Source organism: Borostomias antarcticus (genome assembly GCF_949987555.1).
Source record: "Borostomias antarcticus genome assembly, chromosome: 24".
NCBI lineage: Eukaryota > Metazoa > Chordata > Actinopteri > Stomiiformes > Stomiidae > Borostomias > Borostomias antarcticus.
The window spans coordinates 9,128,841-9,152,812 of record NC_140257.1 but is presented as its reverse complement, the minus strand read 5'-3'; the positions used below and the strand labels follow the sequence as shown (position 1 = coordinate 9,152,812).

Genomic DNA, 23,972 nt, shown 5'->3' with positions numbered 1-23,972 from the left:
CCTGAAACACAACGCATTGCTTTACATAACATCAGATACAAATATACAAACAAAAATACACACAATAATAAACACCGTCTTCAATCAGACATATCGAACTGGAAATATGATAGTAGCGAGGACACCGTTTTCGGCGTAACACCGGAACCCGTTATTCCCATCCAGCGAGGGGCGGAGGCAGGAGCTTTCAACCTGGAAGTTGTGCGAAACGAAATGTTTCTCGGTTAACTGTGACATTTTTGTAGATAGATAAGCCATTTAAAATGTCATCACGGATACACAAGCCTTTATGCTAGAGTTGGGAAAATTGGAACGAGCGAGCATTACTATTATCTCTCAACGTGCAGGTAAGGAAATAGAGTTTGCTTGGCTGGTCCCTGCTGGCCACCATGCACAGAAGATAGCCTCCAGTCACCAGCAGCAGCTAGCTAGCTAGTGTTAATTAGCCAGCCAGCTTGCTTGCGAAGTGACTAGCGCATTAGCTAGCGGGATACACTCAGTCACATGTCAAATGTACACCATCTCATCACAGCAGCTAGTTAAAGCGTCAGATATCTGTACCTAACGGGTCACAGGTGGGTTTCCACATGCTAGCTAACGTTAGCTTCGTTTGACAGCTCCTGCTCTGTCACGGCGGTGTCCCACTCGGCCTTCCTCTAATGCGACATGCCTGCAGGTGCTACCTGGTGGACAGACAAGACAATCTTTTGAATTCTGTTCTGACAACGTTGATCTGATGAACAACAGTGATTCAGCTCACGTTAGCTAACGCTGTTCTATGGAGTCAGCCATTCAGCCAGTCAGCCTGCAGATAGCTACCTAGCTGGCTAAGTTAGCACGCTAGCTAACGTTACCTATCAAAAATTTAGCCAGCAGCATTTTTTACAGCGGCTTTGCTTTGCTTAGATCGTTTTTGGTGAGATTTCTTGCTCTTGACAACTTGCCAGCTTTTCAGCTGGCTGTGAAATGACCCAGGCAGCGGTAGATCTACTCATGCGTTCAGGTCAAAGCCCCACCCCATACATTTGACAACTCATGATGATATGGCTCAGATCAAGTTGCTTTTTCCAGTGCCACCCGAAGAAAGTGCAATGACATTTCGTTTTGCTAAGGCTGGAGTAATCAAACCTCTTTAGATTTGACACCGAGGCGTGGACAGTCTCAGATTGCTGTAATTGGATTGTCCTGCTGGGTGGTGGTGGTGTTGGTACTAAGTGGTCTGTGCTTGGGGCACATTGATTTTAATCTCTCTCAGTTGAAATCAGGCACTGCTGAGTCTGCTAAACGGTTTCCTTCACTAGGAGACAGATAGTCATTACTCAACGTGTGGAAAATGGCCTTGTTCCTTTACTCACTTATTGGAGGCTTGACTGCAAATAGCAAAATGAATAAATTGCAATGTCAAATAATACTGTAGACTAGCTGTATCAAATACTGTAGTTTCTCATCTGAGCCTCAACAGAACACCCCTTGTTCTGTAAGATCTGTTTGTGTTATTGTGTGTTTGTTTATTTGTCTTCTCATTGGCCCTACAGAACATGAGAAGTGCTGCAGGATGTTAACGAGTCAGGCAGGCTAGATTAATTACACACTGATTGCTCTGGGGATCTGAGTTCAAACATACTTGATTTGTGCATGAATGGACATGACCTCCGTGTTTATGTCTTGAGCTGATCTTAGGCTTCACAATCACTCTTACCTCCATCTTCTACACCGGTCCTTATTGTGTGAGGCTAGGTATTTAATTTTGAGTTACGTTTGGACATCTGACAAGAGTGTGTCATTATCTGTGTCCTCCTTGGTTTGAACCTTGCATCACGAGGAGTGACGGGCGGACTGCGGAGCTGGCCCATCATGGCCTTGTCTCTGAAGGGCTCCAGGGACTATAGAGCCCCGGTTCTGTTAATGTCGACCCACAACCACCGACCCACAACCACATTCTGCAGCCTTGGCGTAATGAATAGATCCTCCTTTCATCAGTGCTTTCTTCAAATCTATCAAATATAGGCCTGTTTTCCCAATAGACCATGTTAATATCCCCCGCCATCTATTTCCCCAGGTACGCTCCCAGGACTAGTCCACCCCCCCCCCCCCCCCCCTCTGCTACCCAGGCCCCTGTCATCCCCCTCGCCCGGGGTACTACATCTAGCTACGGCGTCTCCCTGCTCACCAGAGGAAGTGTGCCATTGCTGATGTCACCGATCTCGCCACTTTGATGACATAGGCAAAATGTTTCACTTCAGGGCAATAACCCACATCGTGAGTTATAGTCCCTCCGCATAAGTCAGATCGAATGAAGAGTGACTGTGAATAAATATCAGGCGTACAAAATGAGCAGGGATTGGAAAAAGGCCATCTCACCGTTGTTGGAAATAAGATGGCATAGGCATTATCGTGATTGGTTCAGTCACATTGCTTGATAGAGTTGAGCAATCAAGCCGGCAGTTATACCCATGGCTAGGCTAACTTCAGTAAATGTAATATATATGCATTTGTCTGTCTATTCAATGTCTGTCAGCCAGTCAGAGCGGGGCAGAGCTGTACAGACCAGGGCTGAGTTTCCCAGAGGCATCGTAGCGCTGCGTTCATCGTAAGCTACGGCGTTCATCGTAGCGCTACGATGCCTCTGGGAAACTCAGCCCAGGAGGTGAGAAGGCATGGGTGAACTGCTATAGCCTGGAAGTCATACTTCCTTGCCTTGTTTTTTGCGAGGAAGTCTGGTTTCCAGGCTGGTGCTCCTGGGCATGTCTGGGAGATCATGACGAGGAAGCGGAGTTGCTAAACTAGTTTGTGGCGTCTGGTGGACTGCCAGCTTTCTGTAATCAGTCATGCTGCCTGTCTGGTCCGTTCATTGATAAATATCTAGCACGTTCTGCGGGAACCAGATGTTTGTGTTGTTTTTGTGGTGCTGCCTCATGTGAAGTCAAGCACAAAGGAGATCTTATTAGCACAGTCAAATGCATGTCTGTTAAAAACATAATCTCTCTCCCCCTCCTCTCTCTCTTCCCCTCTCTCTCCCTCTCTCTCTACCCTCCTCTCCCCCCCCCCCATAGATCTGTGTAGGTGAGCGATGCCACCAGGGTCAAGCTGTGACTGCCTTCACCTGGAGTGTGTGGGAGAGATCACCAAAGAGGAGCTCATCCAGAAGTCCCATGTGAGTCCCTTAATCTACTGCATGTGATCCCTTTGCGTTTGCACTACAGCCCACAACTGTGGGTGCGTTAAGTAACTGAGCTCAGCTTCACTCAGAGTGTAGAACACACTTAACGGGTTGCTCAGTTACGCTCAGACTGATCTGCTCGGAGCGCAAGTGAGCACTTCTAAGCTACGATCAGTCTGAGCAAACACAAAAGAAGATGGATCCAATATGACTAGCTGAGGCGGGGCTTCACCTGAAGTGTTTCTCTTCGCATACGAAAATGACTCTTGAACTCCTCGTCGGAGTAGGCAGGGACCACATCTTCCACAAAACGTGCGATATGTGTCGCTGTTGGCCTGTTAACGTTATTGACAGCAAGCAACAACATCTCCTCTTCCTCCTGGATATTATCCGCCCCTAGTACATTAATACAATCATCATCGGCCACTGTCTCCTCCACCATTGAATAACAAAACATTGAATAACGCACCTACTACTGCTTTTTGCATAGACATTTTCACTGAATGTTTTGGACATATGACGGTTGATCAGCGCTCAGAATGAGCAGAGCGTTAAGTGTTTTCAAAATGCGCTCAGCGCTCACAGTGAGCATTCTAAGCGTGAGTGCTCAGTTACTTAACGCACCCTGTGTCTGGTCCTAGAAGCGTCCGCTGGCCTGTGCTCTAGGATGTTTTGGTTGGGAGAGGACTGTCTTGGCAGGTTTGGCTCTTAGAGGGAGGTGGCTGACTGTGCTTGTTTACGTGTCTGCAGGGCCAGTGCCAGGACTGCCAGGTCGGAGGACCCAACCTGTGGGCGTGCCTAGAGGTGAGTGGGCGGGGCTTGTCACAACTGTTACCGCGGCGACGGACCGGCAATGCAACTTTGAAAAGTGCTTCCCCGACGGATCACGTGGCGCATTGTTTATCTAAACGGTTCAAAACACCAGCGCGTTTCTGTTGTGACAGCGCTCCGTCCGTCTGTCTGTCTGTCTGTAGAATGGCTGTGCGTACGTGGGCTGTGGAGAATCTCACGACGACCACAGCACCTTCCACTCACAGGTGAGTAACCCCTGAGCGTAAAGGAGGGGATGTGTAACTTGGGGGGAGGGGGGGTAAGAAAGGGATGTGAAGGAGGATAAGACAGGCGGAGGGGAGAAGATAACAAAAGATTAAAGGAATGTCAGTGGAGAAGCCCCGTCTTGCGCAGCTACGAATGGAAGCAATTTTATCATCCGGCATCACATTATTTCATCACCCCCCCCCCTCCCATCCCCAGGATCTGAGATGGTTCAATCATATCTTTTGAAGCACATGTAGTGAAAACCCATCTAGCTAGCAGAGTGCCCGTAGACATCCAGTTGAACTTGATTATCGGATCGTTCATTATTAATGCCCGTTCGTGTGGGAGGGTGGGGGTGATTTACCGTGCTCACCCCTCCATCCTGGGCTGAGTCCTGTTACCGAGTCCCTGTGATGTACGCGTGCCGTTTGCTAGCCCCGTCCCTTCTCGACGGGTAATCGAAGAAGAGGGAAAAGGAGATGAAAGCTGTAGCTACGAGACCGTCAACCTAACACCATCTGAAGCTCAGGCAGAAAAATAGGTGACATAAAGTTCCCCCCCTCAGGATTCTAAAGGTGTAGTTGTTATTCTGACTGGCTCGAGTCACACGCAAACAACATTTGGGCTGCGATCTTCTTCCTACCCTCAGAATGAGTGTCTGGAGCAGGCAAAGGCAGGCGGGTTTGTTTGGTACTCGGGGGCGGCGCTCGATTGAAGCTCCCGTGCTCCCAAGGGGAGGGGCAGGTTTTCATCTCTGACTGACTGTTATGAGGAAGAGGCTGGTGCTGGTAGAGATCTGAGGAGAGAGAGAGAGAGGGAGGGAGAGAGAGAGAGAGAGAGAGGGAGAGAGGGAGAGGGAGGGAGAGAGAGAGGGAGAGAGAGAGGGAGAGAGAGAGGGAGAGAGAGGGAGAGAGAGAGAGAGAGAGAGAGAGAGAGACTCAGACAGCCTCAGACAGCCTCAGACAGCAAAACAGCTACTAGGGTGTTTAAGTAGAATGATATAGAACCCTTCAGTTTCTTTCTGACAACGCAGGATAAAAAAATCTCAGGTTATAGCAGGACGACTTCCTCATCTCCCACGCTCACTTCCTCATTTGCGTCTGCCGCTGTAAGCATCCGGGGAAAAAGCTAATTCTGGACACGACTGGTCATAGTACAGACTAGAGTTAAATCGGTACTACCGGTATTCCCGGGACCCGTCCTCGGAACCATTTCACGTTTCCCGGGAAATGAACAGCGGGAAAACGGGAATTGCAATTTCAATAATAATTAATAATTTGACCCAAAAAACCATTGGCATGAGTTTTAATTATTATTTTAACAGCTGAGCTGCATGATATTATTGCAATCTCTGCACACAGTGCGTGCGTAGTGACGTGCATGTCTATTTTCTGCACGACGTACCGTAGGCTACTGCGTGCGTGGGCTACCCTCCAACATCACATAGTGTGGGCTTCCCTACAACATCCCATAGTGTGGGCTACCCTCCAACATCCCATAGTGTGGGCTACAATACAACATCCCATAGTGTGGGCTACCCTACAACATCCCATAGTGTGGGCTTCCCTACAACATCCCATAGTGTGGGCTTCCCTACAACATCCCATAGTGTGGGCTTCCCTACAACATCCCATAGTGTGGGCTTCCCTACAACATCCCATAGTGTGGGCTTCCCTACAACATCCCATAGCGTGGGCTTCCCTACAACATCCCATAGTGTGGGCTTCCCTACAACATCCCATAGTGTGGGCTACCCTCCAACATCCCATAGTGTGGGCTACCCTCCAACATCCCATAGTGTGGGCTACCCTCCAACATCCCATAGTGTGGGCTACCCTACAACATCCCATAGTGTGGGCTACCCTACAACATCCCATAGTGTGGGCTACCCTACAACATCCCATAGTGTGGGCTACCCTCCAACATCCCATAGCGTGGGCTTCCCTACAACATCCCATAGTGTGGGCTACCCTCCAACATCCCATAGTGTGGGCTACCCTCCAACATCCCATAGTGTGGGCTTCCCTACAACATCCCATAGTGTGGGCTACCCTCCAACATCCCATAGTGTGGGCTTCCCTACAACATCCCATAGTGTGGGCTTCCCTACAACATCCCATAGCGTGGGCTACCCTCCAACATCCCATAGCGTGGGCTACCCTACAACATCCCATAGTGTGGGCTACCCTACAACATCCCATAGCGTGGGCTTCCCTCCAACATCCCATAGCGTGGGCTACCCTCCAACATCCCATAGTGTGGGCTTCCCTACAACATCCCATAGTGTGGGCTACCCTACAACATCCCATAGTGTGGGCTACCCTCCAACATCCCATAGTGTGGGCTTCCCTACAACATCCCATAGTGTGGGCTTCCCTACAACATCCCATAGTGTGGGCTACCCTACAACATCCCATAGTGTGGGCTACCCTACAACATCCCATAGGCCATGTCCAGCCACTCCAGCTTCATGTGGAAATATTTCCGAGCAACTAAAAACATAAATTAGGCCTATTTAATTTCACAGGCTACTGTTAGGCGTACTTTATAAAAAGACCTACCTCTGTTTTTATCATATTATGGATGCCATGCAAACCTGTTGTTTGTTTGTTTTTCGAGACATTTAATTGCACAGGCTGTCACAGTCGCTTTATAAAAAAGATTAAGATATTTGTGGTGAACTGTTCTACGAATGACTGCAAAATAAATATTCTGTAAACATTGAGCATTGAGTGATCATTTCGGAGCAGCGACCTCATGGTGAATTTAACGAAGTAAATGTCTTAAGTTTATTCTGTATAACCAGGCCGGCTGTTAGTGCTTCCCTGCAGTCGGATCACGTAGGCTACATCCGAGCATTACTGAAGTAGAAGCTGCTGATTATTATTTAAACTGTGTTCGTTTAGATGACAAACAGCACACAAACACGCCTATGGAGTCCAAGCTATTCTGCATGTGAACTTTATCTCAATATAGATTCTAGGTCAAAATTATTAAAGTTGTGTGCACTGTGTGCGCTCCACACCATAAAATGAAAAACATTACTATTTTTCCCGGGAATACCGGGAAAGAGAGCCGCAAATCCCGGGAGGAAAAGAAAATCAAATTTCGGGAAAAATATTGAACCCTAGTACAGACATTATGTAGATCGCGCCGTAATCCTTCTCTCTGGAAAAGACCCCCCCCCCCTCATAAATGATGCAGCTTCAGAGATGGACGCGGGGCGGCGTGTCACCTTCTGGCCTGGCCTGCTGGGTGAAGGCTAACACAGCTCATGAATAACGCAGGGCTACGGGGCTGTGTGGCCGCCGGCCCGGCCCCGCCGTCTGGGGCGAGGCGCTCTGGGCAGTGGCGGCGGCAGAACTCCGCCATGACGGAACTGCCACGCCTCTCTCGTCTCCCGTAACCAGAGACGCAGCCATGGAACCTGGGGAGCAAGTCTCTGCTTACCCCGGAGTCCGGGAGAGGATCTGTTCACAGGAGCCCCGTCGGGGGTCATTGGATATTTCTATGTATCCGTTGGAGAATATGATTGTGTCCTGAATGTGCTGAGTGTGCAGTTCCTGTAGCCAATCCCGCAGCTCCTGTGTGCAGGTCTGCCATTATCGCCTCCCCCCCCCCCCCCCCCTTCCGTACAGTACAGGATAATCAGCAAGTTTAAAAGGACTTTGGTTCAGATAAGCGGTCCCCCGGTGTGATGATAACGAGCTATTCCCACGTGCGTTCCTGACCACACCCTTTATGACGTCCCCGTCCAGGAGACGCGTCACAATCTGACGGTGAACCTGACCACGCTGCGGGTGTGGTGCTACGCCTGCGGGAAGGAGGTGTTCCTCGAACGCAAACTGGGGCCTCGATCGCCCCTCATCAACAACAAGCCCCTCCCCTCTCCGCAGAGCACCACCCAGGTAAGGACACGAAACAAACGTGCTCAGGGGGCTGGCCGGATCACGCCGTGTCTGTTTAGTTGGGAGCCTTTGCTATCTAAATTGGGTGTTGTCAAATCAGTGTGGCTGTTAACTGATAATAGAAATTTCGCTCCTCAGGCCATGTTTGTAATCATCCAGCTGTATAACCCCTACTTCTCCACTATCCCATGCTGTCAGAGCATGCTGTGTGATAAGGAAGTTAATTTATCGCTCCTTGGTTGTTTTTCTGAAACGTGAGATGAATTATGTGTGGTTTATGATGTTTAGTTGATAAGGTAGATGATGGTGCGTGCGTGTTTTCCCAGGAGAGCAGCAGGGTGGCAGGAAGTCCCGCGTCTCTCAGAGCGCCGCTTACCGGCGGCAGCGAGGACCTGGACATGGAGACGGAAGAGGAAGACGAGCTACGCGCCCGAGGTACAGTAACACTAACCTGAGGACTAAACCTCCTCGCTCAGACGTCCGCAAGGTTTCTTAGTTATCCCCTTTCCGGCAACAGGAAAGTGTGCAACCAACTGTGCGTGTGTGTGTGTGTGTGTGTTCGGTTGTCTTCGTGTGCATGTGTGTGTGTGTGTTTCTCTATCCCCTAGGCCTGACAGGACTGAAGAACATAGGGAACACCTGCTACATGAATGCAGCCCTGCAGGCGCTCTCTAACTGGTGAGCCCCAGAGCTACAGGCCTACCAGGACCCCCTGACCTCCTCAACCCCCATGCTCCATTTTTCAACAGCTTCTTTTTCTATTTTATACCGTCTGGCAATTTGACGCTGAAAAATGACCCCAGCCAGGCTTGTTTGGGAGAATGAAGGTTCTGTGACAATTGCTGCTTTGCGCCGTTTGAGAGCAGAGAAGGGCGCCTTTTGTTACCGTGTAGAGCTTTCACTCCCAGCTGAACTCTGACTCTCTACCTCTTCCCCTTTCTCTCTCTCCTTCAGCAGTTTAGTTCCCAGACGTCTCTCTTTCTCCTTCTCTCTCTGGCCGCCTTGGTTATGAAGTCCTTATTGAACATTGTGGATAACCCGTCTTTCTGATTGAAATCTGTGATGGGTTTGGACTACTTGTGTACTTAAACCCCGCAGTGAAGCTGCGTGCCTGAGGCTGTTAGAGCCTGTACTTTATAATATCCTCCCAAACCACAGGCTGCATATTTACTGGACATATTCAGACCAGAGAGAGTGGGCGAAATCATCACTTACATCCTGTGATTCGGATTCCAAGGGACTTGAACATGTCTTCAGTAACGAGTAAACATGATGGAATACAGTTGTATGAATACGATGTAGGTCACAATTTGCAATCTAAATCAGTATCCAAATTCGGTAGTTCTGAGAGTCATGCCACAGTGGGAGCGTGTGATAACTTGTTATTGAAGTCTTATTTTTATCAGCATATGTTTCTGTGGGCTGGTTTTTAGTCCTTATGTAAACAATTTTTTTACCCGAGCAACTGAAGGAAGAACATTTATTTAAAGGTGAAAAACTGTTTGAGAACTGACACCATGTCCCTGTTATAAAACCCCTTTTCACCTCATCATGCCATATAAAGTCCATCCACTACAGACGGGACTCAGTTGTGCCGTGTTTCCCCCTGCTGTCCCGTGTAGTCCGCCCCTGACGCAGTTCTTCCTGGAATGTGGGGGTCTGGTGAGGACGGATAAGAAGCCAGGTCTCTGCAAGAGCTACCAGAAGCTTGTGTCCGACCTCTGGCACAAGAACAGGTACCATCATCTCCTCCCTCCCTTTAATCCCTCGCTCTTCTCTTCCGTTTCCCACGTTTGCGTTTTAGCAGTTAAGCCAACGCTTTTAGACAAGACAAAGTACATTTGCTGTTTCAAAGTACATTTGTTTTGTCCGGGGGAAGTAAACTGGCTGTACATCCCAGTCATCCTGCTCAGGGTCTAAGGCAGCGCTTCATTTGCACTATATGGATTCTCTGCTGACTCGAGTGAGGCGTTGTGATTGGTTGTTCTTGTTCTTGCAGGCCCTCGTATGTCGTTCCCACCACCTTGTTTCAGGGGATCAAGGCCATCAACCCCATGTTCCGGGGATATTCCCAGCAGGTGGGTCTTCTCCACAGTCTAGGAATAATAAATATTCACGCTGAACGTTGCTCAAGATATCGCAGCCTTTGCACGGATGTACAGTACTGTAGTTTCAAGCACAGTCTGTGAAGAGTAGATGGAACTCCACTCGGTTGGCAGCATTCCGGTCAGTCGCCAGCATTCCGTAGATTGCGTAACCCAATTGTAGTCTTTGTAGTGCCTATAGATTTCAGAGTCACTTCCTCTTCCACTTCACATCCCCGCAGAGCCTGTTCTGATCCAGCAATCACATTAGAGCTCGAGCTACTCTCACTCACGCCAGATCCAGAGAATTCTCCGAGCCGTACTAACCTCACATTCACTCCCTCTGACATGGTCTCTTTCCCAGGCAGAGTAATGGCCACACTGCAAAGCCAAGCTCAATTGGTTGATTTCGTTCTGGCCGTGGTTTTAATGCAGTGCCTATTTATCTATGAAAGCAGGCAACTGTGCAAGGCTGGTTCGTCTTGTCCTGTCTAGCAATCAGCAATAGTACACTAAATATGATTAAGGGTCTGTCTCCTCTTGGCTTGCCGGTATTTGTTCAGTCGCATTAGCCGGTGAATATCCGTTGGTCACGCCACACTATGCTTCACACAGAGGTTTGGGAATTAGCATGTTTATGAATGGAGGTGCAGCACACAAGGTCCTGGGAGAGGGGAGTGTAGAGGACTGGCTGCTGAGCTGTGACACCCCCAGACCAGGGTCTGTGACCATACATTTATCACACTCGGGCGAGCCGTAGACTCCTTGGTGTGGATCAGGGACAAAGCAGTTTAGTTCTGTGTGATCAGTTGACTTGAGAAGGGGTGAAAAGGTCTCTAAAAAGGTCTGTGTGTTGTACAGTAGTAATGCATGGTCTCTCTGTACAGTGTCTCCTGTCTTGTGTGTTATACAGTAGTAATGCATGGTCTCTTTGTAAGGCAAGGCAAGTTTATTTGTATAGCATATTTCAGCAACAAGGCAATTCAAAGTGCTTTACGAGACAAGCATCAAGACAGTGAGAGAAACGCATAAAAGGTCATATAAAACGAAATGTAAAAAAGGACATTTAAACAAAATGCAGGAAAAATAAAATACAGGAATAAAAGTTACAGTGCAGTGTATGAATGAAGAATTATTTGATTTAATAAAAAGCAGCGGCGAAAAGAAAAGTCTTCGGTCTTGATTTAAAAGAACTGAGAGTTGCAGCAGACCTGCAGTTTTCAGGAAGTTTGTTCCAGATATGAGATATGTGGAGCATAAAAACTGAATGCTGCTTCTCCATGTTTTGTTTTAACTCTGGGGACAGAAAGCAGGCCTGTGCCAGATGACCTGAGGGGTCTGGATGGTTCATAGCATATGAGCAGATCAGAAATATATTTTGGCCCTAAACCATTCAGTGCTTTATAAACCAACAGCAGTATTTTAAAGTCAATTCTTTGACAGACAGGAATCCAGTGTAAAGACCTTAGAACTGGTGTGATATGCTTCACTTTCTTAGTCTTAGTGAGGACTCGAGCAGCAGCGTTCTGAATCGGCTGCCGCTGTCTGATCGAGAGACCTGCAAACACACCGTTACAGTAGTTAAGCCTACTGAAGATAAACGCATGGACAAGTTTTTCCATATCCTGCTGAGACATAAATCCTTTAATCCTTGATATATTCTTCAGGTGATAGTAGGCTGACTTTGTTATTGTCATAATGTGGCTGTTAAAATTCAGGTCTGAGTCCATGACTACACAAAGATTTCTGGCTTTGTTTGTGGTTTTTAGCATTACTGATTGGAGCTCGGCCTTTTAATCATTCTTCTTTGGCTCCAAGGACAATTACTTCACTTTTATTTTTGCTTAGTTGAAGAAAGTTCTGGCACATCTAATTGTTGATTTGTTCAATGCACTTACTCAACGTTTGTATGGGATTATAATCCCCCGGTGATATGGTGATATACATTTGTGTGTCATCTGCGTAGCTATGGTAACATATTTTGTTGTTTTCCATAATTTGAGCTAGTGGGAGCATGTAAATGTTTAACAGAATGGGCCCCAGAATGGAGCTTTGGAGAACTGGGTCATTTTTGTCTGCTCAGATTTGTAATTGCCTACTGTATAGACAAAGTAGTCCCTGCCCTTCAAGTAGGATTCAAACCAGTCTAGCACTGTGCCAGAAATTCCCAGCCAGTTTTCCAGTCGGCCTAGTAATATATTGTGGTCTACCGTGTCGAACGCAGCGCTGAGATCCAGTAATACTAAGACTGAAATTCTGCCATTGTCTGTGTTTAAATGGATGTCATTAAAGACCTTAACAAGAGCAGTCTCAGTGCTGTGGTGTGGTCGAAATCCTGACTGGAAGACATCAAAACAATTATTTAGTGGCAGGAAGTTGTTCAGCTGTTGAAAAACGGCTTTTTCAATGATTTTACTTAAAAACGGGAGGTTTGATATGGGCCTATAATTGTTCATTTGTGAGGTGTCTAGATTATTCTTTTTTAAGAGTGGCTTGACGACTGCAGTTTTCAGGGTTTGTGGGAACACACCTGAAAGAAGAAATGTGTTTACAATTTGTAGTAAATTAGAGGCCATGCAGTTAGATACATTTTTGAAAAAGCCTGTTGGCAGAATATCAAGGCAACAGGAGGAGGATTTCAGATATTTTATGATGTCCTCCAGGGTTTTATGGTTGATCAGATAAAATTGTCAGGGTATTGATTTGAAGTGGACACTGGGACAACACATATCCTGTACCTGATATGGAGTCACTGACTGCTTATCTGATGTTCTGAATTTTGTCAGTGAAGAATGAGGCAAATTCATTGCAGACCCTGGTGGATAGGAGTTCAGAGGCTACTGACACAGGAGGGTTTGTTAGCCTATTGACTGTGGCAAACAGAGCACATGCATTATTATTGTTTTTGGTGATGTCAGAAAAGAAGGTCTGCCGTGCATTTCTCAGCTCCAAATTATAAATGCGAAGTCTCTTTATAGATGTATGTCTCCTTTCTTGTGTGTTGTACAGTAGTAATGCATGGTCTCTGTCTCCTTTCTTGTGTGTTGTACAGTAGTAATGCATGGTCTCCTGTGTGGTGTGTGTGTGTGTAATGGTCTCTCTGTATGTCTCCTGTGTGGTGTGTGTGTGTGTAATGGTCTCTCTGTATGTCTCCTGTGTGGTGTGTGTGTGTGTAATGGTCTCTGTATGTCTCATGTTCTAGGATTCCCAGGAGTTCCTGCGCTGCCTGATGGACCAGCTCCACGAGGAGCTCAAAGAGCAGCTGGTCGACCCCGACGACCACGCCTCCTCCTTCCACGCCATCACCATGGACGACGGCCGCGACGACGACAACCACAGCCAGTCGGACAACGACTTCCAGTCCTGCGAGTCGTGCGGGAGCAGCGACAGGGCGGAGAGCGACGGACAAGGCGGGGCCGGCGACGGGCGCCGTCCGGAGGACGCCAACGAGGCGGAGATGCTGATCCCGGGCGACGCCCAGGCCAACCGGGAGTGGCAGAAGGAGAAGAACCTGATCAATGACCTGTACCGCTCCGGGGTAGGGGGCAGCGGCGCCTCGGGGGCGGACCTGGACAAGGACGTGGACACCGCCACCAACGAGGCCACGCCCATCATCAGCAGCCAGGGCGCCATCAAAGTGCAGATCCAAGGCAGGAACACAGGTGAGAGCGTGAACGTTGGTTAGGCTGGCAAGATCAAAACACTCACCCAGGAGGACTGGGACACTGTGTGATCACCAGCTCATACTCATTCACAAAAAACAAAGTCAGAAAATCTCTCTTTTTAGGGGGACGAACGTTCCAGTAACACTGGGCGCGTTAAGTAACTGAGCTGATCAGCTTCGCATTCAGAGCAAAGATTACGCTTAACGGGTTGCTGAGCACCTTCTGACTACTCAGCATACGGAACAAGTGCTAACTATACAGCTAACGTATAATAACTACATATTTATTAAAAAGCTTAACATTTATTTGGGAACACTAGCTGGCTAGCATAACCAGTTTGTTGGCGTTGCATTTTTGACAGCTGGTCAGTTGATATATTGCACAGGAAACAAGCAGATCGCTATCCTTCATGGCTAGCTGATTGCTATCCAAGTCAAGTCTGACATTAGTTTTGGTTGCTAGGGCTCGTGGTCTGTCGGTATGGAATAGCAGGCCTCGTCGGCCATTTTCCGTTCAAGATGGCAGTGATTTAAAAGTGGCTGAGTTACTTTGTGCACCCACTTACTTTGTGCACCCACTGGTAGCCCTTTTCCACCAAAAGAACTCTGGTTCGTGAACCAGTTCGTTTCAAAATTCCTGGAACCTGGGTTCTGTCCAGAGAACGGGCCCGCGTTTAGACCAGTTTTGAGCCGAACCATTGTACGTCAGCCCACGCCCATGATGTCGTCACGGTTCGCACTGAAAAACCTACTATTTTGTGGTGCCGGTTCAGAACCAGCTTTCGGGTTCCCAAACTCATTTCTTTTTGGTCTAAATGCTCGGAACCATTCAACCATTAGGTTCGCGAACCGGCACCGAACCGGTTCCCTCTTGGTGGAAAAGGCCTGTGGGTAAACTAAACGTTTATCTGTGAACCTCTGTTTCCCCTCCGCTGCATCACCACTAGAGTCATTCCCAGACGTCCAGGTGAGCAGCACCACGAGACCCCAGAGCCCTGTCCACATGGAGGGACACATTCCCAAGATGTCCTCCTGCAGCGCCTCAAAGGCCAGCTCGGTTTGGCCGGGCATCAGCACCACCCACAAGAAAGGTACCGTCCGTCGCCGGCTCAGTTACCTGGAGGGTCAGATAAGATGACAGCATCTTGGCTGGTTTGGTCTCCGAATGACCCCCTGAGTTATCTCTGTGCTGTCTGCTCCTCCCCTGCTGCAGTCACCATGTTCAACCCTCCCAAGAGCAAGCGTCAGAAGAAGTACCGCAGCGTGATCTCGGACGTGTTCGACGGGACCATCGTCAGCTCGGTGCAGTGCTTGACCTGCGATAGGGTACGTAGGTTTGGAGAAGAAACACGCTCTTTCAAATCACCGCTCATTTAAATAAAAAAAATAAAAAAAGAGGTTTTGGACTGTTGAACGCTTAATGTTAAGTGTTGTATAGTACAGCGCTTCAGTCGTTTGCCTCGCCGCTCTGCTCAGGTGTCGGTCACCCTGGAGAACTTCCAGGACATCTCCCTGCCCATCCCAGGGAAGGAGGACCTGGCCAAGCTGCACTCCTCCTCCCACCAGACCTCCCTGGTCAAGGCCGGCTCCTGCGGGGAGGCCTACGCCCCCCAGGGCTGGATTGCGTTCGTCATGGAATACATCAAGAGGTAGGCGTGAGTGTGTGAGTGTGTGAGTGTGTGAGTGTGTGAGTGTGTGAGTGTGTGTGTGTGTGAGTGTGTGTGTGTGTGAGTGTGTGTGAGTGTGTGTGAGTGTGTGTGAGTGAGTGTGTGTGAGTGTGTGTGAGTGTGAGTGTGTGTGAGTGTGTGAGTGTGTGTGAGTGTGTGAGTGTGTGAGTGTGTGCGTGTGTGTGCGCTCGCTCAACATCACATCTTTTGAGTGAGAACCTCAACAGCTGGCTCCACAGACGACATATTGATTTAGTGAGTGCGTACTACGTGATGAAGGTACCCCAAGCGTAGTGTTCAGCAGAGGCGCAGTGTGCTTGGTGTACTTGTGATATTTCTAAAACCCCGACACTAACCCCGACACTAACCCCGACACTAACCCCGAGGTATCTTTTCTCCTGCGCAGCTGGTTCTGGGGCCCGGTGGTCACACTGCAGGACTGCCTGGCCGCCTTCTTTGCCAGGGATGAGTTGAAAGGTGAGAGTTGGTTTCACTGTGTACTCTACTGTACCTCGACCGCTGATTTTCATGTCTTTTTAGAGCTTGGTCTTTTTCCTAAATTGTTTATTTTTGCATCATTAGGGGACAACATGTACAGCTGTGAAAAATGCAAAAAGTGAGTATCTCATCTTACTGGTGTGAGATTCATGATTAAGTCAAAGTCGGTATTATTGACGTGGTGTTCTTTCTGTGTGAGATTCATGATTAGGTCAGTCAGAATTATCGACGTGGTGTTTCTTTCTCCCGTAGATTACGAAACGGAGTGAAATTCTGCAAAGTTCAGAGTTTGCCAGAGGTGACTGCTCAAATACCAATTAAATGATATCAGTTGCTCTCTACGTTTTACTAAACCGGACACCACAGTTGCTCTGTGAGAAGCAACTAGCACGATGTCCGGAGACTTCTTGACGGCGCGTTTTTCATCTTCCAGATCCTGTGTATTCATCTGAAGCGATTCCGACACGAGCTGATGTTCTCCACTAAGATCGGCACCCACGTGTCGTTCCCCCTGGAGGGCCTGGAGCTGCAGCCCTTCCTGGCCAAGGACAGCTCCGCCCAGACCACCAGCTACGACCTCCTGTCAGTCATCTGTCACCATGGCACTGCCAGCAGTGAGTCTCTGTCTTTGCCCTCAGGCAATGGATTGGAACTACACTGGCAATAGGGTTCATTTCTGTCCCTCTTTCTCTCTCTCTCTCTCTCTCTCTCTCTCTCCCTCTCTCTCTCCCTCTCCCTCTCCCTCTCCCTCTCCCTCTCCCTCTCCCTCTCCCTCTCCCTCTCCCTCTCTCTCTCTCTCTCCCTCCCTCTCCCTCCCTCTCCCTCTTTCTTTCTCTCTCTCACTCTCTCACACTCTCCATCTTTCTAATCTAATGCTGTTTATATACATATTAATCTCTTGCATGCTTCTTGTTCAGTTTCTGTCCCCTGTTGGCTGTCAGTCAATAGGGTGGTGCATTTTGGATTTGGAGGTTCTGTGCATGTATGACAAATTCCCTGTTCCTGTCTCACTCCAGGCGGTCACTACATAGCCTACTGCAGGAACGACCTCAACCACCTGTGGTACGAGTTTGATGACCAGAGTGTCACCGAGGTCTCAGAGTCCTGTGTCCAGAATGCAGAGGCCTATGTGCTCTTCTACAAGTAAGTCATTAAAACCGGCCCATATTAAAGGTGCAGTATGCGGTTTGGCTCAGAAGCACTTTTTGTTATATTTTTTGCGATTCTCATTACATCCAGACAGCAATCAATAAATAAAGTGCTCCGACACTCAAATGAAATAAATCCGTAATGTGTGGAAGTCGCAGGACTGTAATAAGTGAGTCCAGTCATTTTGAGTTGCCAACTTGAAATGATTGGATGGCCTACCTGCCCGTCAACCTACCTACCTGCCTAGCGAGGGTCATTTGTTTTCCCCCCCGTTTGGAGGAGTGGCTTTGGAGGGAGGCCTGAAGGGAGGGGGCGGGGATCTTGTCGGGTGCATTTCTCAAAATCTATCTAAGTCTTAACAGGAAATCGCAAACTGCATACTGCGCCTTTAAGGCTCCATCATAACAGCAGTCCTCAGACGCGTACGAGTTCCCGTGTTTGACGGCGTCCGCGCCGGCGTGACTGACGTGGTGTTTCCCGGGGCGACAGGAGGAGCAGCGAGGAGGCTCTGAAGGGCAGGCGGAGGATGACGGACCTGCTGAACACGATGGAGCCCAGTCTGCTGCAGTTCTACGTCTCGCGCCAGTGGCTCAACAAGTTCAAGACGTTCGCCGAGCCGGGGCCCATCTCTAACGACGACTTCCTGTGCTCCCACGGAGGTACGGCGTGCCGACCTAAGCCCCCCCCTCCCCTCGAGGCCATCGTCTCTTTCTTTTTCACAAATCCCCACCTAGACACTCTCCTTTTGATCTCTGCCAGGGACGGGCTCCATAGTAATCCTAGTATCGAATACAAAGGCTTCGCTCTCTTTGATCCGGATCAGGCTGTCAGCAGACACCGAGAGGGAGCCGCCACACGGAGAGACGGGCGCGTGTTTTTTTTAGTCTGTGAGGTGGCGTCGGGTGAGGCGGGTACTGACGACATGTTTGGGTGCTGTTGCGTCCGCAGGCCTGCCCCCCCACAAGGCGGCGTCCATCGACGACCTGGTAGAGATGCTTCCTCAGAACGTGTGGGACCACCTCTACAGCAGGTAGGACCGAGGGGCCGTCTGGGTCCTTGACTGGTGACTGTGAAAAAAAACCCAAAAAACATGTGTGTGTATATGTTTCATATTTCACACCACAAACCCGCTGAGAGTTAAAAAAAAAAAAATCCGGTCTCTGATTGGTCTGGCCTGTTTTAATGCGGTCTCTGATTGGTCTGGCCTGTTTTAATGCGGTCTCTGATTGGTCTGGCCTGTTTTAATGCGGTCTCTGATTGGTCTGAGCAGGTACGGAGGTGGTCCGGCCGTCAACCACCTGTACGTTTGCCATAAGTGCCAGACGGAGATGGAGAAACTGGAGAAGAGACGCAAGACGGAGCTGGACATGTTTGTCCGGGTACGAGCCTCTCCTCCTCCTCACCCCGTTCACTTCCCGGTAGCCGCAGTGTCAGCGTAGCGAGCGAGCGAGCAGTGAGGGGGACTGATATATGACGTCCAGGGAGATGCACAGAGAGCAAGCGCCTGGCATAGAGGAAACAAAGCTGTGTGCGTGCCGTGCGTGCGTGCGCGTGATCTTGCTGGAGTCCCCCCCCCCCCCCTTCCACCAGGGTGTGGATCTAGCTGACTCATCATTAATGTATAGGAACATGTATTAGGGTACAGCCGTCTTGTCCCACAGTCAGACAAGGCTGTTGGATTTAAATTGAGAGCGGGTGAATGAGAGAGAAGAAAGTCAGATGGACAGATGACTGATGTAGAAATGAAACGGGGAACACCGTTTTAGTTTTTTGGGGGGGGGTGTGCTAATGGACCGGCAGCTGGGCAGATCTAGCATTGTGATGGAGATGCTCATTTGAAAGGCAGATGTAATAAACCCAATCATCTTTCCTTCAATCCTTTCACCCCCTCCCCATTCTTTCCCTGGCCGGTGCCCCTTTCTCTCTCCTCCCTCTCTCTCCTCCCTGTCTCCTCCCTCTCTCTCCTCTTTCTCTCTCCTCCTTCTCTCTCCTCCCTCTCTCTCCTCCCTCTCTCCTCCCTCTCTCCTCCCTCTCTCTCCTCCCTGTCTCCTCCCTCTCTCTCCTCTTTCTCTCTCCTCCCTCACTATCCTCCCTGTCTCCTCACTCTCTCTCCTCTTTCTCTCTCCTCCCTCTCTCCTCCCTCACTCTCCTCCCTGTCTCCTCCCTCTCTCTCCTCTTTCTCTCTCCTCCCTCACTATCCTCCCTGTCTCCTCCCTCTCTCTCCTCTTTCTCTCTCCTCCCTCTCTCTCCTCCCTCTCTCTCCTCCCTGTCTCCTCCCTCTCTCTCCTCTTTCTCTCTCCTCCTTCTCTCTCCTCCCTCTCTCTCCTCCCTCTCTCTCCTCCCTCTCTCTCCTCCCTGTCTCCTCCCTCTCTCTCCTCTTTCTCTCTCCTCTTTCTCTCTCCTCCCTCTCTCTCCTCCCTCTCTCTCCTCCCTCTCTCTCCTCCCTCTCTCCTCCCTCTCTCTTCTCCCTGTCTCCTCCCTCTGTCTCCTCCCTCTGTCTCCCCTCTCCTCCCTCTCTTTCCTCCCCTTCTCTCCTCCCCCTCTTTCCTCCCCTCTCTCCTCCCTCTCTCTCCTCCCTCCCTCTCTCTCCTCCCTCTCTTTCCTCCCCCTCTCTCCTCCCTCTCCTCCCTCCCTCTCTCTCCTCCTTCTCTTTCCTCCCCTCTCTCCCCCCCCTCTTCCCTGGTCTGTAGCTGAACAAGGCGTTCCAGGAGGAGGAGTCTCCGCTGGTGATATACTGCATCAGCATGCAGTGGTTCAGAGAGTGGGAGGGCTTTGTCAAAGGAAAGGACAATGGTGAGTGGCCAGATCCTTCACAACTCCTCCCCCTAGTTATGACTTGTGTTTAAAGGATACATGCTCACCACCTTACAGTAGTGTGAGCCACTGAATGGTACAGTAATAGAATGATTGACTATTGAATTGATTCATAATATGAATATTTTACATATAATATTTTACAAAGGTCACTTTACACATTTTACAAATGTCACTTTACACATTTCTCATTTCCACCTCATAGTAAGTGGCAACAACGAATATTTTGGTTCTAGTAGTAGTAGTATATCTATAAACGATACATATGCCACTTTGGGATGGGAAAAAACAAACTTGACCAGAGAATGTGGTCCTCCATAGAAAATCTGACCCATGGGTCAAATGAGAAACTGCGACTCTGATGACAGAAGGAGGAAATTGGTACCATTGTGTAAAATAAATCGACATATTACCTCTCACGTATTCTATGATGAGTTCCCTGGAGTGCACACAAACGATTTAGGATGATAGGCGAAATAGAAACAGAGATATCTTTTTTTTGCAAAGGAACCCCCTCAAATATGTTGTAATACTTGCATGTTATGAATGTATTGTCCGAAATAATAATTGGTGAACAGTAGGAAATTTTAACCTCCGTTTAAACCAAGGCCATTTTCGATGCCTCAGTCGGGCAGATACGAGTGCACAGGTTCATATATTGTGATCACATGTTTGTGGGTGGGTATGAAAAGGCATATAAAAAGGGAGTAGAAAGGCATGCAATTACAGACACGCTGGTGAGGGGGTCAAGGCTAGGCTGAGGCTGTTCCACCTTCCCACCCAGAGTTTCTACGCATGCACTACTGAGACCATCCTGACCGGCAGAATGACCGTATGAGAGTAGCACCTCGCAAGACCAGAAGGCACTGCAGAGAGTGGTACGGTCCGCGGAACGTACCACAGGGGTGTGTCTCCCGCATCTCCAGTACACGAGGGGGGGGGGCAGAACCAGGGCCATACTAGTCTAGATACACAACACACCGTTTCCCCTTTCAAATACACTAGGTACTTTTTTTCAGTATGGATAAATGGTAAATGGACTGCACTTATATAGCGCTTTTCCACCTTAGCGGCACTCAAAGCGCTTTACAATGGCCTCATTCACACACACACTCACACCAATGGCGGTAGCTGCCATGCAAGGTGCTAACCTGCTCATTGGGAGCAATTTGGGGTTAGGTGTCTTGCTCAAGGACACTTCGACATGTGGACAGTCGGAGCTGGGATTCGAACCACTGAGCCTTCGATCATTGAACGACCCGCTCTACCAACTGAGCTACAGCCGCCCCCCTACCTCAAATATTAATTAGAGGTGTTTCACTGACCATGTATAGGCAGCTATGGTAGTTAAAAGGGTGGGACAAGATGCTCACTCACCAAATTTCGAGTTCATTGCGATTTATAATAGGAAACCGGCACGTTCCGTATTTCGTACGTACGCAACCTTTTGATGTGAATCCAGCGCACAGCTTCCTTCATGGGGCCCCTGGTGTTCTACACACTGAGACGTGTCCCCTCCCTCTCGTTTCATCTTCAAAGAACTCATCGTATTCCCTCGTCTGGTTTGCCTGCTACTGTCCCAAAACGGAAGTGTCAAAACACATTCCATGTTCCCTGTCGGCTCCAGCTTTGTGCCTTCATATCTCTGTTAGCTTGAACCTGCCACGGGTACTGACTGAATATTTGGCAATTTCAATATTGGTTCTCCAAAGCTTTGTTGTGATCAGAGATGTATTTTAGGAGGAATCTGAAACATATGACACTGCATTATAAAAGAAAAACTCCAATCAAATACAGTTCTCTGTCTAGGCAGTTATTTTGTATGCGGAAGCACCGTTCGCTACAGACAATGAAGCTAATCCCCCCCCCCCCTCTTTTCTTTTCAGATCCACCTGGGCCAATCGATAACTCCAAGATTGCGACAAATAAGAATGGACATTTAACACTGAAACAAGGTGAAAAGCCTTTAAAAGCGTTCATTCAATTCCATGGCGAGCCCAGTTCCATTATTAATTTAGATTATTTCAATCTCAGCCGCATATGTAGTCAGTGGTGCTGAGGAGTGCTCTGTATTTCTCTTCATTCGGTTTTGTACTTTTGTTCCCAACGGGGCAGGATTCTTTGTTCTTGGACTGCAAGCTGTATTTTGATATCTGTATCTCTGTCTGGAACATAGGCATTCGGCTTTGTCCTGGCAGAATGAGAAGAGATGAGATGAATTTGAATCAGTGTCTTACCAAGCGGACCTAGCAGAAAAGCTTAACCCTGTCTACTGTGTTTTGTGTCATTAGGATGGTATTTTGCTACTGCTAAGATATGGAAGAGATGGTTTTAGCGACCAGGCTAGTTAGTTAGGTTGTAGAAGTAGGAGAGGAAAGAGTCTCCTTGGCTTGGACCCTCGGTTGTGAGCACTTAGGATGTAGTTACAGGTTACCTAGTCTCGCATAGGCAGATCTACAGCATCTGGTTTTAGCAATGCGCCAGCGCTGGAGAAAGGTCCGGCTGCAACCCATTATCATTTTGGGATAGGAGAAACAATGTATTTCTTTAAACCAATCACAGTTGTCTTATTGGGCGGCGCTAAGCTTGTTTTTTTTACCCCAACGGTGCCCTTGCCGAATATTGTCGGGGGATTGAATCTGATTGGCTCTGAGAGAAATGAGACTGCTTATCCCCAAAACCCACAGTACATCCTGTGAGTCAGACAACACGCTACCTAGTAAATATGAAGAGATTGACCGACTGTTTATATTGACCCCACAGGTGCAGACTCGGGGCAGATCTCTGAGGAGACGTGGAACTTCCTTCACTCCATCCACGGGGGCGGCCCAGTGGTGACCGTTCGGCCCAGTGTCAGCCACCAGGAAGTAGAGACCTCGCAGTCAGAAGAGAAGATTGAGGTTGAGACGCGCTCGGTTTAAGAATAGCCCAACAGAAAGCCTGCCCTGAGAGAAAGAAAAAGAAACAATTGAAAGCCTTTCATTTTGCACTTGACTTTTTATTTCAAAAGCATACGAGCAAAAGGACCGCACTTCAATCACAACATGACAGCTGTCACAACCGAAAGAAGACATACACACGTCTCAAAGTTTGTCATGTTTGTACATGGGAATAAATGTCTCCTAAATTTCTATTAGCACTGTAGAATGTCAGGATGTGTCCAGAACCAAGCATTTAATTGTGTGTGCAGCTAACGACTTAACTTAATGCCATGTTTTTATTTTTTCATGACCAAATAAGCAAAATTGTCCACCTTGTGTCTTGTGTGTTGCAATGGTAAAGAATCACAATGCATCTTGCTGTAGATATTGACATGGTTCTCCTGTTGTAAGAAAATGTTGTCCAGGTGAATAGTTTAAAAGTGCAAACTCTTTTTTTTTTTTTTCTTTTAAGTGAAGAAAAATCTCAACAACCAAGGGATCCATAATACTGAGTAGTCTCAGGAACTAACTGTATGTTTGCACTGTACTATAGACTGGCTAGAGTGGCATGCTCACACATATGTCTGATTTATATTTGAATGTACCAGTACTGATAGTACGTGGGTCAGGACTCCTAGCACTTCATTGTTATTTATCCCAGAGGGGTCTGAAGTACAGTACTATGATGTTAATAGACTTTTTGTAGAAAATAACTGGCAGGATGAGTGTTGAGAATGCATGCTTAGGGGACACTTATGCACATAAGCAAGCGTTAATACAAGCTGACCACAGGCATCACATTAGATTGCATGTAAATGCAAAGCTGCTCTCCCAACATACTGTAATGTACACAATAGTTGTGGCTATCTTGGCTGAACTTTATATGTACAGAATACATATTTCCATCAGTAACCCCAGTTGAAGGCATTCGTTTCTGTGTTGGGCATGGTGTTGCTTATGTATTCACTGGCTGGTTTGTTGGTTTGTTAGGTGGGTGGGCGGGCGGGCGGGCAAAGAATGCTGAACATGTACTTAGAATATTGCATAAGAATGCTTCAATACAAAAGGT

At 48.3% G+C, this 23,972-nt stretch overlaps 1 protein-coding gene across 1 annotated transcript; it reads left to right on the top strand.

Moving 5' to 3' along the window:
• The first annotated feature begins 281 nt into the window (after window positions 1–281).
• On the top strand, window positions 282–23,233 carry usp33 (ubiquitin specific peptidase 33). The gene is made up of 24 exons (XM_084458365.1): window positions 282–347; window positions 3,054–3,154; window positions 3,911–3,964; window positions 4,135–4,197; window positions 7,957–8,106; window positions 8,433–8,541; window positions 8,715–8,784; window positions 9,729–9,842; window positions 10,106–10,184; window positions 13,393–13,852; window positions 14,802–14,945; window positions 15,068–15,180; window positions 15,331–15,503; window positions 15,928–15,998; window positions 16,104–16,137; window positions 16,272–16,317; window positions 16,453–16,633; window positions 17,036–17,162; window positions 17,658–17,827; window positions 18,117–18,198; window positions 18,439–18,547; window positions 19,859–19,961; window positions 21,869–21,937; window positions 22,746–23,233. The coding sequence occupies exons 2-24, from the start codon at window positions 3,071–3,073 to the stop codon at window positions 22,901–22,903; spliced, it is 2,763 nt and encodes a 920-aa protein (XP_084314491.1). The 5' UTR covers window positions 282–347; window positions 3,054–3,070; the 3' UTR covers window positions 22,904–23,233.
• The last annotated feature ends 739 nt before the right edge of the window (window positions 23,234–23,972 follow it).